Raw genomic sequence first — 15,085 nt, 5'->3', positions numbered from 1 at the left:
ATATTTCTTTTCACTGACTAGATCTGACAAATCAAGTTAAGTATGAGCTAACTCTATTGAAAGTAAAGATTTGAATTCACTTAATTTGAATGAAAGGATCCGCACACTCAAATCTTTTCAAAAATCTTTTTAATTGCCAAGCTTTTTGGTTCCTTAAAGGAACTAAGGCTTGCTTATTAAAAAATTAAAAAAAAAAAAAAAAAAAGATTTGAGTGTGCAGATGCTGTTTTCATTCAGTTTGATAGCTTATCAATCCAGCACCTCAGATAGGTCTAATACTAGGTGAGTGATGCATTTGTTTTTCTGTATTTTTGTTTTCCTTGGAAACAATAGAAATGTTTTAATCCATCGCAGCTGAAGATGGGAGAATTTCATAATGATGACGCTGTCCTGCTTCCATGTGTTCATTAAACACCACATCCTGACACGTAGGAGCTCAGGTCACGGTTCTGGCAGTGATGGCGCCAGGCCACCCTGAAATCAGATAGTAGGACCTCTGAGTGCTTTAAAAATAAAATCTTTACCAACAGATAGCATGATGTCACTAATTTCTTCACATGTGAAGGTTTGTGTAGTCAGTACAATCTTACCATGCTCCAATGCCGTTGGGATCCCTAACGACGCGTTTGGCACAATTGATTGCCACTGTGACATCGTCTGTCAGAAGCTCTGTGAAAAAGAAAGAAAATCTGGATTTGAATGGTAATTTACATTAATTGACATTATTGGAATGGCATGTACAACATTATAAGTAAAAAAAAAACAAAAAAAACAAAACAAAAAATAACCCTCTCAAAAGCTCAGTTATGATCATTTCACCTGGTAACTATCTGGCTTTTTAGCTGCTAAACACTCCACCGTGTTCCGAGCTAATCACTAACTTTGTCTGCCTGCTGTTTGGTGCTGAGTAGGGTTTTTTTTTGTTGAAAACAACATTGAGAATGGGGAGATTTAAGCATACTATCAGAGACACATTTACATAATACAGAGTCGTTTGATTCACTGTTAATACTAGAAGCACTGTATTGATTTATCGGTGGTGGAGCAGGACATAATGGGATGTGTGAATAGAACTTGCACAACAACATAGAAAGTAAGGAAATAGGAGGAAAATGCTACTGTGTAGTTAAAGTCTTGTGTGTGGTGGTTCATCACTGACCGCTGCACTTGATGTTGCATGCATTAGATGAAGGAGTGATGCCATCGTCACACCACCAGCGGCTGTTGATCTGGAAGATGCCGTAGTCAGTGGATCCATCATTGTTGTGGTTGATGGCTCTGGTGTTGTAGCTCGACTCCCACTTGGACAGACAAACCCCTGCAGAGGAAACAGAACAGACTAATACATAGACCACCTGAAAGATCAGCTTTGGTTATTAAACCCACATGGTAACAGTAAACCATCTCCATGACAGCCTCATCTATTAATCAAGACTGGCAGATGTGATTGAATGCTCTAGAAAAGGATAGTAGTCTAGGACCTTGAAATGATTAATTATTTAAATGACCTTTTAAGATCAATTAACACACTATTTTTAAAATTAAAAACTATCTTGACTCATTTAATGTATCAGTCTCAGTTTTCTCTTTGTCTTTTGGGTGTAACTCTGCATGCACTATTTCGCCATCAACGTCTACTGTATCATAGTAATGAAATGCAGACATGGAGCCCTATTTTTGTTTCCGCCACCAGTGCGGCAGAAGTGCGGCGCAAAGTCAGGTGCGCTTCACCAATGGGGCGTGGCAGCGCAGACTTTGGTATTTTTGTGCACTGCGCTGCGGGCGCAACTACTCCCCCTTCTCATCTCAGTCCCACCCAGCGGCGCAACTCGGAAGGTGGGAAGGGAGGGGGCGTGGAGTGGGTTTGACACAGCCGAGTCCAATGTTCACCAATCACACCAGCTCCTCGCCTCACCTTTAAAAACACCGCTGGCGAGGTGCATGGTAAGTTTCGAGGATGACTGAGCCCGCAGCCGGGAGAGCGCAGCCGGGGTGCGCATCGGAGGCCACGATGCAAGCTACCACATCGACGACCTCCCTTGGCAGATGTAATTTGTTCCTGTGACGTGCAAAAGAGTAGACGATTAAAGAAAATTGCATAGCCTACAATGTTGAAGGCGTTATTCTCGTGGCCCACCAGCACTCCTGCTCACTCATGTCTAAATATGAGCTCCTTAGATGGTAAATCCTCGGCCTCCTCCTCTTCCTCAAAGCAGTGATGTACTCCATCTTTGTAGATAACGTTAAGCATTACAATGATAACATTTGATAACATGTTTCTACATCAACAGCGGTTGGTGCAACGACGTGAGAGTGGTCCAGCAGCACTGTTCTCCTGACCTGGAATCTTTCACCATTAACTGTAAGCTTTTTTATTCACCCTGTAAGTTTGCTTCATTCATTCTGGTCGGCATTTACATCCCGCCACAGGCCAACGTGCAGGATGCACAGCGTATGCTCGCTGACCAGATACTGCGTGTGGAGCGGACCAACCCGGACTCCTTAGTTATTGTCCTTGGCCACTTTAACAAAGGTAACCTCACGCACGAACTCCCTAAATACAGACAGTTTATCAAATGCACGACCAGAGAGGAGAACATTCTGGATCACTGTTACACCACAGTCAGGGATGCTTATCACGCCGTCCCCCGTGCTGCACTGGGCCACTCTGACCACGTCATGGTACACCTGATTCCTGCATACAGGCAGAAACTAAAGCTCTGCAAACCTGTAGTGAGGACATCAAGGAAGTGGACCAGCGAGGCTGTGGAGGATCTCCAGGCGTGTTTGGACTCTACTGACTGGGATGTGTTCAGGACTGCTACCAACAGTCTGGATGAGTACACGGAGGCTGTGACGTCCTACATCAGCTTCTGTGAGGACTGCTGTGTTCCATCACGCACCAGAGTGAGTTACAACAATGACAAACCCTGGTTCACAGCCCAACTCAGGCAGCTAAGGTTGGCAAAGGAAGAGGCCTTCAGGAGTGGGGACAAAGACAGATACAAAGAGTCGAAGTACAAGTTTGGCAAGACGGTGAAAGAGGCTAAATGACTGTACTCGGAGAAGCTCCAACACCAATTCTCAGCTAACGACTCTGCGTCTGTCTGGAAAGGGCTCGGGCAGATCACTAACTACAAGCCTAAAGCCCCCCACTCCATCTACAATCGACGTCTAGCCAACGACCTGAACCAGTTCTACTGCCGCTTTGAAAGACAAAGGGACAGTCCAGCAACCATCCCCCACGACACCTCCGAACAGCTCCAGCTCCAGTCACCTCCACCAATGCCCACCGCCGATCAGCTGTCTCCAGTGTTCACAGACATTTTTAACACCTCATTGGAGACATGTCACGTGCCAGCCTGCTTCAAGTCTTCAACCATCATCCCTGTTCCCAAGAAGCCAAGGACCACAGGACTTAATGACTTCAGACCAGTCGCCCTGACCTCTGTGGTCATGAAGTCCTTTGAACGCCTTGTCCTCTCACACCTCAGAGACATCACTGACCCTCTCCCGGACCCCCTGCAGTTTGCCTACAGAGCCAACAGGTCTGTAGACGGTGCAGCCAACTTGGCCCGCTACTTCATCCTCCAGCACCTGGACTCCATAGGAACCTACGCTAGGATCCTGTTTGTGGATTTCAGCTCTGCCTTCAACACCATCATCCCAACTCTGCTTCAGGAGAAGCTCTCCCAGCTGAGTGTGCCTGACTCCACTCGCAGGTGGATTGCAGACTTCCTGTCTGACAGGAAACAGTGCGTGAAGCTGGGGAAACATGTCTCTGACGCTAAGACCATCAGCACCGGATCCCCCCAGGGCTGTGTTCTTTCTCCTCTGCTCTTCTCCCTGTACACAAACAGCTGCACCTCCAGTCACCAGTCTGTCAAGCTCCTGAAGTTTGCGGATGACACCACCCTCATCGGACTCATCTCTGATGGCAATGAGTCCGCCTACAGGTGGGAGGTTGACCATCTGGTGACCTGGTGCAACCAGAACAACCTGGAGCTCAATGCTCTAAAGACAGTGGAGATGGTTGTGGACAACAGGAAGAACTCAGCCTTACCTGCCCCCATCACCCTCTGTGACTCCACTATTGACACTGTGGAGTCTTTCCGCTTCCTGGGAACTATCATCTCCCAGGAACTCAAGTGGGAGCCGAACATCAGCTCCCTCATCAGGAAAGCACAGCAGAGGATGTACTTCCTATGGCAGCTGAAGAAATTCAGCCTGCCAAAGACAATGATGGTGCACTTCTACACTGCCATCATTGAGTCCATCCTCACCTCCTCCATCACTGTCTGCTCCTGCCACCGCCAAGGACAAGGGCAGACTGCAGCGTGTCATTCGGTCTGCAGAGAAGGTGATTGGCTGCAATCTCCCATCTCTTCAGGACCTGTATGCCTCCAGGACCCTGAGGCATGCAGAAAAGATTGTGGCTGATCCCTCTCACCCCGGACACAAACTCTTTGAGTCACTCCCCTCTGGCAGGAGGCTGCGGTCCATCAGGACCAAAACCACATGCCACAAGAACAGTTTTTTCCTGTCTGCTGTCAGCCTTATCAACAAGGCCTGGAACCCCCCCCGACACTCTTCACATTCCACCTCGGACTCATTTTGTCACATTGATATAAATACAACTCTATGCGTTACATTAACGCTCAACTTGGACTTCTTTCTGAAAAACAGACTGTGTGTCCGGAAAATAACAAACAACAAAAAACGGACTTGTGTATATATATTTAAATTGTTATATTTTGTGCTTTTATTTTAGTAGATGTGTCATACACCAATTTCACCACAACAAATTCCTCGTATGTGTAAAATCGTACTTGGCAATAAAGCTTTTTCTGATTCTGATTCTGATTCTGATTTGTATTTGGAATGAAATGACGTCTGTCTGTCTGTCTCTGTCTCTCGAGTGCTCTGAGATAGATGCAGTATATATGCTCTGCAGGATGCCACGGCTGTTTCTGGTTGGCACAGCGACGTTAATTGATTAGTTTGCATCCCTTTTTCACCTGTGTACATTCGGTCAGGTTGAGTGACCATTACACATGCCAAACGCGCTTGCGATGTGGTCAGATGAGATACTGATCAAAATATATAAATTAAGGTCTGACTGTATGTGCTGACTCAGTTAGTTAGTTAGTTGCATTGAATCGTGGCTGTTGCTAATTATTGATTGCAGTGAAACACCAGACACTGTGGAAACCTGCCTGTGAGGTATTGGTGACGTGGGCGCACGATTTCACTGGCTTACGAAAATCCACTTGTCCAGCGGCGTGCTGCTGGCGCACAGAGTTAAACCAGGTCTAGGGTGGCGAGGTTTCAGTGCCACCAGCGTGGACCGAAATGGACTGAAAAGCTAAATCCGCTGCGCCGCAACGTCCATCCTGGCGTACCTCTGTGCGCCTCGGTTTACCAAAATAGCAAGTGCGCTCCGCGCCCGACTGCGCTGCGTGAAAATACCACTGCAGTGTGACTTGTAGGGTTGATAAAACATTTTTGACGATAGTGATGTGTTGGTCGCAAACGAAACGGCTCTCAGAGCCGGCTCTTTGAAGTGAACATCGGAGCCGGCTCCTGCCTGGGAACCGGAGTGGGAGCGGCTTTCGGGGTTTTTTTGTTTTTGTTCTCGACTTTTTTTTACGTTCAAGCCGCATGTGATTTGTCAACTACATGATGTGTGGTGGCTGTGTGTACGCACTGAGCGGGGGGGGTGGGGGGTTACAGACAGACATGCGCACACACACACACACACACACACACACACACACACACAGCCGCAGACCAAACGCTGGAAAGGTGAGAAAATGAGTGAATGCAGTAAAATTTGCTAAAAAGTATGTTTTGTACATTAGTAATTAATTTTACACATAATTTCACATTATTTTGGTAATAAATTAATTTAAGCAGCAAAAAATCTGAGGAACCACTGGGGAGCCGAAACAGCCGGCTCTTTTATGAGAGCCGAGTCATGAGAACCAGCTCTCTTAGAAGAGTCGGAATCCCCAACACTATTTGACGAGTACGAGCATGATACGAGTAAAACTCCTCAATATCCGTGCTCGTGCTGAAGGAAAATCCTCATTGGGTAACTGACTGTCTTCACGCTCTGTGATTGGCCAGTCACACACAGTGCCCGCCCCTCCCTACACGTCTCTGCAGCCAGAGCTGTGCCCCACTCTGGCACACACACAGACAGTGGGCTGTGCCCATGTTGCTCTCTTCAGTACTCCTTATGTTTTCTTCAGCTCGCCTCTATTTCGGTTTGTATGATATTTAAAGTTACTTGAAGTGAACTTGTTTCGTAACGTATGCGGTGCATTTGACAAGACAGAGCTGAAAACGGCTTGTGTCGCGTCGGTCACTGCCTCCACTCCACTCCGGTGCTTGCTCTTAGTTTGGCTGGTGATATAAAGTCAGTTGGAAAACTTTGCTCGTACTGAACGCGGTGCTTTTGAGAAGAATACAGTGAACAAGGCTGACATATTATTTCCCTGTTTGCCATCACTGGGTGTTTGCATGAATCACCAATTTCACACAGATCATTAAAAAAATAAACAGTCTTACAGACCACTTCCACACATACACACATATAGCTGAACACACAAAGTAACCTATATTAATATTTTTATTGTATATCAATTTCAGACTTAAAATAATGTATCGATTTAAGCCCCACCCATTTCAGTTAGGCCCCACTCACTCCGAGTACAAATACAGATACAGATAATTTAGATGGTTGAACAGATACAGATAGTGGTGCACTCGCTCATCCCTAAGTGACTTGTGTGAAGTCATAGTTTGTTTTGAAAAGATAAACTCTTGTCTGCTCTTGTCACTCTTGTCACTTTTCTACTATGACTGGTTTGGCAAGGGATTCACTGACTAGTACCAAAGGAAAAACTTGAGTTTTGTATTTTTCATGTCCAACTGATCATTTAAAGACAAACTGTTCAAAGTGAACACACTCTTTGACAGAAGTCTTTGGAGGTGCAGGTGCAACACTATGTGCACAAATTTTGTCATTGTGTATGACGTTTCTGAGCTGGGCCTCCAGGGGCAGTGCAATAAAAAAGTTACCCACTCTGTATTTCTTCACTGTAAACCTGGACTGTATTGCATGTATTTGCTGATGTATGTACAATGTGAAGAGAATGTTCATGAGGCCAAAAGGTCAACAAACTAAAGGAATAAATGAATCATTAAGAGTGTAAGATTGTTATCGACATCTGAATCACCTGTGTGGTGGTAGGTGTGGCCATCACACACCTTGTTTACCTGATTGTTACCAAACTGCTTACGGTTTCCATCCATGCTTTGTGTGTTTAGGGGCGATACATTCATCACTGAGATACTTCTCATGGTTGTTTGCTAGGTTAATTACTTGCAAAGGTCTGGTGAAACACCACTAAAGATGTGGATCATCACCATGTTGTGGTGTGGGGCAAGAAACCCATGAGTGGCTGGCTGGTCTACACTGCCGAAATAATTAAGTTTTTTTTTTTTTTTTTTTTAATGTCTTTAATTCAGCAATAGCTGAAAGCAATTTCTTGTAAAGTATTAATGTAATAAAATGTCAGCTCTAATATTAACAGATACTCTTACCTTACCTTACTTTTACCTTATTGTTGGTTAAGCTAAGCTAACTGTAAATTTATCAGGTGTATTATTACTCCTATGTTCAATATCAATACTCCAGTCAGGAGTACTATCATCCAATTGCAATATCAGTTCCTATTGTTCATATTTTTCAATATTCCTTGTTTATATTGTTTGTATTGCTTGTTTGATATTTAATGTCCTTTTAATTGGTGCCCTCTTTTTTTTGCTATCCACTTTGCTGCTATAATACCTGAAATTTCCCCACTGTGGGACTAATAAAGGTATATCTTATCTTATCTTATCTTATCTTACACTTACTAGTTCCGGTTCAGTCCCAGCCAATGAAACTGAGTCGGAGGAGTCCATCCTCATTTATGGAGAGGGGTGGCACTGGACTGTGCCAGGTGTGGTTGAGAGGAGGGGGGTCCAAATTGATTAGTGTGTATATGTATTCTTTTATGCATGTAACGGTTTGTAGGGCCATTGCAATTTATTATGTTCTGTTACATATTTTGATAAGGTTAGTATGGCTATATTGAATGGGACCTATGATGTATTAAGGTGTTAACTGAAAATTAATTATGTTTTGTCTCTGTAGGAGGGGCTAAGAGAATGTAGGTGGCCAGCACCCATGGGTGAGAGGCTCACTCTGCCGAACTCCAGCCAGTTGCTAGGAGCAGGACTGCTGGCCTAGTACATAGGGCTCCTATGCTTTGGTTTATAGCTTAGTTCTGTTTTTTCATTGTTTATGTAGTTTTCTTGAGCCATTATTTAATCCTTTATTTTTCTTTTTTTTTTTTTTTTTTTTTTGAAGACTTTTTTTTTTTTCCTATTCATATATTTTTCTTTGCCTGTAAATAGTCCTGGTTTCTGCCCTATAAACTACCACGTGGGGGTACTACAGCCTGCATCAGCCTGTGCCTTCCCACTCGCCATCTTAATAGTCCCAATATGACTGTGGTTAATTGAAAAGCAGTATGGATTTCAGCATCCATATTACCTCAAGCCCTTTGTACCCACAGGCTAATGGACAGGCTGACAAAGGGGTCCAAATTGTTAAGAGACTATTAAAAACGGCAAAGGACAGTCAAACAGACCCATACCTGGTTTTGCTGAGCTACAGGGCTGCACCTCTGGAGTGTGGAGCATCCCCTGCTGAGCTACTAATACATCGCAAGCTGTGCACCACACTTCCACACATTCCACAAGAAAATAATGACAAAAACAGCAGCGATGAACTGACTAATAAACGGATGAGACTCAAGAACAGACAGAAAATGATCTATGATAGAGCGACAAGACGTCTGAAACCTCTTCAAGAAAAGGGTACTGTAAGGATTGAGGGCCAAAGTTAAATAGTTAACTAATTTGATCAAAGAAAAAGACAATATATGGAATACTTTCCCAATTCCCTGCTGGATTGGAACAATTAGATGGTGTTGCTCTAGACATGCCCTACACAGAGCTTCCTACGTCTGCAATGGCTGAGACACTCAGAAGGTCTACCAGACCTAGAAAACCACCAGAGAGACTCATAGAGCAAATGTGAACTGGGAACTGCTGAAGTTTAAAAAAAAGAAAAAAAGAAAAAAAAAAGAAGTTTTGTAATGTAACATGATGTTGAATATTGAGACTTATTTGGTTTGGCCAGGGATATTCAAGGTATTTTGGAATATAGACAAATAAAAGCTAAAATACATTTCTTTATACCGTGTTAAAACATTTTGGTGGTGATGTAATGATAGGTCCTAACAAAGATGTAACCAGTAGGTGGCAATTTAAAAACATACACAGACCTCTGCATGTATAAAGGAAGTAAAAACTAGCTGAAGCTAGCACAAAGTATTCATGATAGAATAAGAACATTACAACTTGTGTTTTCGCTATGTTAGAATAGCTTTTTATAGAGCCAGCAGGTCCTCTTCCACAGAGTTCACCACGTTGTACCACCATGTTTGTACAACAAACCCTTTTTTGGGGACCTTTTTAGCAGCCACTGTGGGGGAGGATGAGGTAAGGATTAGTCAGCTGGTTGCAATCCAGAACCTCAGACAACCACAAGATGTCACTAAATCCTAAGGACTGGTCCTTTAAGATATGACCTTGTCATGTTTTAGGTATGTTTTTATTTCTTTTACAAATCTTACTCACACCCTTGATGCTAAGTATCTTGACTTTTAGGAATGACAGACATGTAAGAGTCACTTTGTAGAATTCACCACCATGTTGAAGAGATTAAACAAATAGTGCCTGGGAAATACCCAGTACCATTCAAAGAAAACCCAAACAACACAAGTGTAAGTTTCTGAGACATCAAATACTTATTATGCAACTTTAATTCTTTGTCCTGTGTATTTATGGCCAAAAAGATTTCCTCGTTTTTCATCATTTAAAGCAGGGGTGTCAAACTCCAATACACAGTGGGCCAAAATGAAATAAATTGCAGAGGGTCGGACTGGTTCAATATTTATTGAAAACTATTGCACACATTGACCTGGAACTAACACAGCCTATAACGTATTGCCTATAAAACAACATTAATCATCAAATAAATGAAAAATCAGTTGCAATCATTTCATTTCTTCTTATTATCTGCAGCTTTTTCCCGCAGGCCAACAACAGCCAAAAAATAATTTCTTTTAAAGAAAAACCAAACATGCCCAGTGGTAGCAAGAAAAGAGTGCAAAAAGTCAACATATATTGAACCTGCGTTTTCTGTTTTCTGATGCACACTAGTCTCAGCCAGATACTTGAACCTGAAACTAAAACAGCTTATAAAACATTTTTATCTATAACCAACAACATTAAACATTAAATACAAGAAAAATCAGTTGCATTCATTTCTTCTGGCTCTTTATACAGCTTTTCCAGATTTACCTGTCACGGTTTCTCCGTTTCATTGTGTCCTCTTAGGTTATATTCTTTCATTACAGCCACACTGTCTCTGCACAGAAGACAAACAGCTCTGCCCTTCATATCCGCGAACATATACTTTGCCTCCCATCTGCCTTGAAAACCCCTGTTTTGCCTTGAGTCTGACATATGTGATTTAGAGCATTCTCATACCTTCGCCTTCCCAGCTTGCTAAAAGTAAGTCTAACCCTGATGTGTGTTCTCTAACAGTGCAGATAACAAGAACGACAACAAGCCAATTTTTTTACAAAATGTCTCCAGGTCTTGAATAGTAACAGTGAGATTGGTCCCCTCAAGGTATCTAAAATATGCCATGAATAAAAGTCAGAAATAGATTTTCTTATGTACTGTTCACCATGGTTACCTTCTAGATTAAACAACATCAACAACAACAACAAAAACAACTAGAAACACTCTGACCCAAACAGCCGAAATTTCACAGGAATGGGGCTTAGGCAAGACACATTTATGATTCCCTTTGACCCTTAAGTTAAACCAGTGGACTCCATAAATGAGCAGGCAGGCTTGTCTTTGCAGGTCTCCTTCAGTTATGCTTTATATCAATTCCAGCACTATATTCACAATGTAAACAAACCATATACAGTATATATGGATGCTGTGATCAGGAGAGGTTCTGTTCAGGAGTCTCACAAACATTCTGAGACTCCTGTCAGAAAACTTGATGATTTCTAACAAATAATCTAGAACTGTACATGTTTTTGCATATTTTTGATTGTCTATTTGTTCTGTTTTCTACCTCTTCTTTTTATGCTGCTGCTGTAACAAGTGAATTTCCCCAGTGTGGGATAAAGTCTTATCTTATCTTATCATGAAAACATATGAGATAGCATTAAGAAGGTAACAAAATATGATATGAACTCGATGTTCATTCAGATCAATTAGACAATTTTAGCATGAATTGCTAATTGATTTCAATGAAACCAAATTTCCATTTTTTTAATTTAAAAATGAAAACATTACAGTACATGCTTTAGTATGCATGGCTTGGCTTTGTATGCTTGGTGTTTTGCATTGCTATATTTGTTTTGTCAGTGCTATGCCCAGTATATTTGTAGCTTCCTCTTGGATGTGTGCTGTTTATGGTCTGACGTCCCAACTTCGCATGTTTGCTGTTATTGGTTGGGGGCTACACACGCACTGTCCCAAAGGTCGCGGTCCAGAAACAAATCATAGCAAAATATGAAGAAAAGAAGGAAATACAGGCACAGTGTAGGGTCTCTGCTGGTGGGTCACTGCATTGCTATTGTTACATTGGCAAGGCAAGGCAAGGCAAGGCAAATTTATTTGTATAGCACAATTCATACACCGGGTAATTCAAAGTGCTTTATAGAAGCATAAAAATACATTAAAATCATACATTTCAAAGAAAAAAGAAAGAAAGAAAGAAAGAAAGAGATTAGAAGAGAATAGAAAAATAAAAATAAAATTCAATTAAAGGAAAATTAAAAACAGAAGCCAATAAAAGACAATAATTTAGCATTAAGAATGATTAAATTCATTGAGCAAATATATTTACTTTAAGTAAAAGCTGTAGCTATTAATAATGTTTTCAACCCTGATTTAAATGCGCTGACAGTTGGTGCAGACCTCAGGTGTGCAGGGAGAATGTTCCACAGGTGAGGAGCAATAACTGAAAGCTGCTTCACTTTGTTTGGTTCTCATTCTGGGAACACACAATAGACCAGTCCCTGATGACCTAAGAGGTCTGGATACTTCATATGGAGTTAATAAATCTAGAATATATTTCGGTCCTAGACCATTTAATGCTTTGTAGACCAACAGTAAGATTTTAAAGTCTATTCTTTGACTCACAGGAAGCCAGTGTAGTGATCTGAGGACTGGTGTGATATGGTCCATTTTTCTGGTGTTTGTAAGGACTGGTGCAGCAGCATTTTGAATCAGCTGTAGTTGCCTAATTGATTTTTTGGTTAGGCCAGAAAAGACTCCATTGCAGTAGTCCAACCTACTGAAAATAAATGCATAAACTAGTTTTTCCATGTCTTCTTTGGACAGACATCCCTTAATTCTGGTTATATTTTTCAGGTGGTAGTAGGCTGATTTGGTAATGAGCTTTAAATGATTGTTAAAATTCAGGTCAAAATCAATAATTACACCAAGATTTCTGGCTTTATCTGTTGTTGTCAGTGACATGAAATTAAGGTGAGCATTCTTTGACCTTTCATTTTTGGGGCCAAATACAATCACTTCTGTCTTATCTGCATTAAGCTGAAGAAAATTCTGGCACATCCACTCATTGATTTGATGAATACACTCACTCAGTGAAAGTAAGGGACTGTAGTCATGCGATGACACTGAAATATAAAGTTGTGTATCATCTGCGTAACTATGATAAGAAATATTATGATGCTCCATAATCTGAGCTAGGGGCAACATGTAGATATTGAAAAGAAGTGGTCCGAGAATGGACCCTTGTGGCACCCCACACATCATCTTTTTTCGTTCAGACACATGCTCACCAATTGACACAAAGGAGTCTCTATCTTGTAAATAAGATTTGAACCAGTGTAGCACAGTGCCAGTAAGTCCCACCCACTTTTCCAGTCTGTCAAGAAGTATGTCATGATCAACTGTATCAAAGGCAGCACTGAGATCTAATAATACTAAGACTGAGGTTTTGGAAGCATCATTATTCAGATGTATGTCATTTAAAACTTTGATAAGTACAGTCTCGGTGCTGTGGGTGGACGAAATCCAGACTGAAATGCATTAAAAAGATTGTTCTGCATCATGAAAGCATGCGTTTGTTGAAAAACAACCTTTTCAATAATTTTTCTTAGAAAGGGAAGATTTGATATTGGCCTGTAGTTACTTATTACTGAAGTATCCAGTCTTTTTTAGGAGAGGTTTTATTACTGCAGTTTTCAAGGCCTGGGGAAAGTGACCAGACTCAAGAGAATTATTTATTATCTGCAACACATCTGTAGCTATGTAATTAAAGATATTTTTAAAAGAGTTTGTTGGCAGAGTATCAAGGCAGCATGTTGTGGATTGCATTGCTGTCAAGGAATACAAATGCATGTAAATTAGTAATATTTTCTGCTCCCCATACAGTATCTACAGACTGACAGTCTGATACTCACAGTTGGCCAGGCTGTAGCCATGGTAGCCATCCATCCCATTATTCTTCAGTGTTCGGGCCCATTCACAGCGCTGGAAGACTTTAGCACTGGCCAAAGCCACCAAGAGAAGAAAAACTAGACACCTCATGATAAACTCTCTGCTGGACAGAATGTTTCCACAGCTGCAGCTAAATGTCCTTTTATCGTCAAGAAGCTAATCTGAAACTGCTGCTTTGATCACAGTAACGCCTTGTTTTCTTTGAATTTGTCCCAGTTTCAACAGAGCTGTTGAAAGAGGTGGAGATTTAACTTTTCACTCAGTTTGAGTCAGGGTTTTTGCGTTTGAACTTTGATTTGTTTGTTTTCGGGTGGAATGGGTTATCGTGTGATGGACAGACTGATTTGAAAGACAAGGACAAGGTTATGTACAGGTGGAGCTCTGCTACAGATTAATCTGCATTGGAAAAATGGATATAAAAAGAAATAAAGGCAGAGGAAAATAAAATGACAACAAAGGCCATGACAATTTATTATTGGTCCAAGTGTCCGACCTGACTTTAAAGCGCTAATGCAGACTCAAACATGTTTTATGAGCTGTTTACTAGTTATTTAGAACAGTATAGAATTGTACTGTGATGAAACACATCAGTGCTAGTGTTGATACAAACATTTCTTACCAGATTTTTAAAATCCAATTATATGGGTTGAAAATGGCTGAACATGCCATCCACTCTTAAAATTTCCTGAACTTTGCAAGGCCAGTGATGGCATAGAGTCAACCATTTGGGACTTATTTATGGAAGCCAAGAGGGGACTTTCAACATAGTAATGTTAGAATGAAAATGCAAACTTAACAATGAAACTGTAATTCCATAAAAGCATTATAATTTTCCATTTCCATTCCATTCCATTCACTAACATGTACATTCACCACTCACTGTCACTGTCAACATAAATATCTTCAGCTTGCAAATTTATTTGTATATATTATTTATTGCTTCATTTATTTTATATTTTTGCACTTCTTAACTTATTGTTCAGTCTTATATTTTATGTGTGTCTTTTGTCCTTGTAGAGCTGGATGTCCTTTTTTTCCTATGCAAGTACCTTGAATGTAATGTTGAAAGTGGAGTGAAATTCCTTGTATGTGCCCACATATCAATTCTGATTTTGATTGAAGTGAGCAGCTTTTTGATTTGTTACTGTATTTGTTACAGAAATCATAGAAGAATATATATATTCTATATATCTAATCTCCCATTTCTCTCAAAAATTCTTGAGAAAGCAGTTGCTAATCAGCTGTGTGACTTTCTAACAACAATAGTTTATTTGAGAATTTCCAGTCAGGATTTAGAGTGCATCAAAGCACAGAGACAGCACTGGTTAAAGTTACAAATGATCTTCTCATTGCATCAAACAAAGGACTTGTGTCTGTACTAGTCTTGTTAGATCTGAGTGCAGCA

At 41.2% G+C, this 15,085-nt stretch overlaps 1 protein-coding gene across 1 annotated transcript; it reads right to left on the bottom strand.

Annotated features, from left to right (window-relative positions):
* Nucleotides 1–407: 407 nt before the first annotated feature.
* On the bottom strand, nucleotides 408–13,770 carry LOC143337726 (lysozyme C-like). The gene is made up of 4 exons (XM_076757477.1): nucleotides 13,644–13,770; nucleotides 1,160–1,318; nucleotides 591–669; nucleotides 408–474 (listed from the first exon to the last, which is right to left on the bottom strand). Exons 1-4 carry the CDS (start codon nucleotides 13,768–13,770, stop codon nucleotides 408–410), a joined length of 432 nt encoding a protein of 143 aa, XP_076613592.1.
* Between the last annotated feature and the right edge of the window lie 1,315 nt (nucleotides 13,771–15,085).

The sequence above is a fragment of the Chaetodon auriga genome, chromosome 19 (assembly GCF_051107435.1).
Source record: "Chaetodon auriga isolate fChaAug3 chromosome 19, fChaAug3.hap1, whole genome shotgun sequence".
Lineage (NCBI taxonomy): Eukaryota > Metazoa > Chordata > Actinopteri > Chaetodontiformes > Chaetodontidae > Chaetodon > Chaetodon auriga.
Note: the sequence above shows the minus strand (reverse complement) of the source record. Positions and strands in the feature narration are given on the sequence as shown.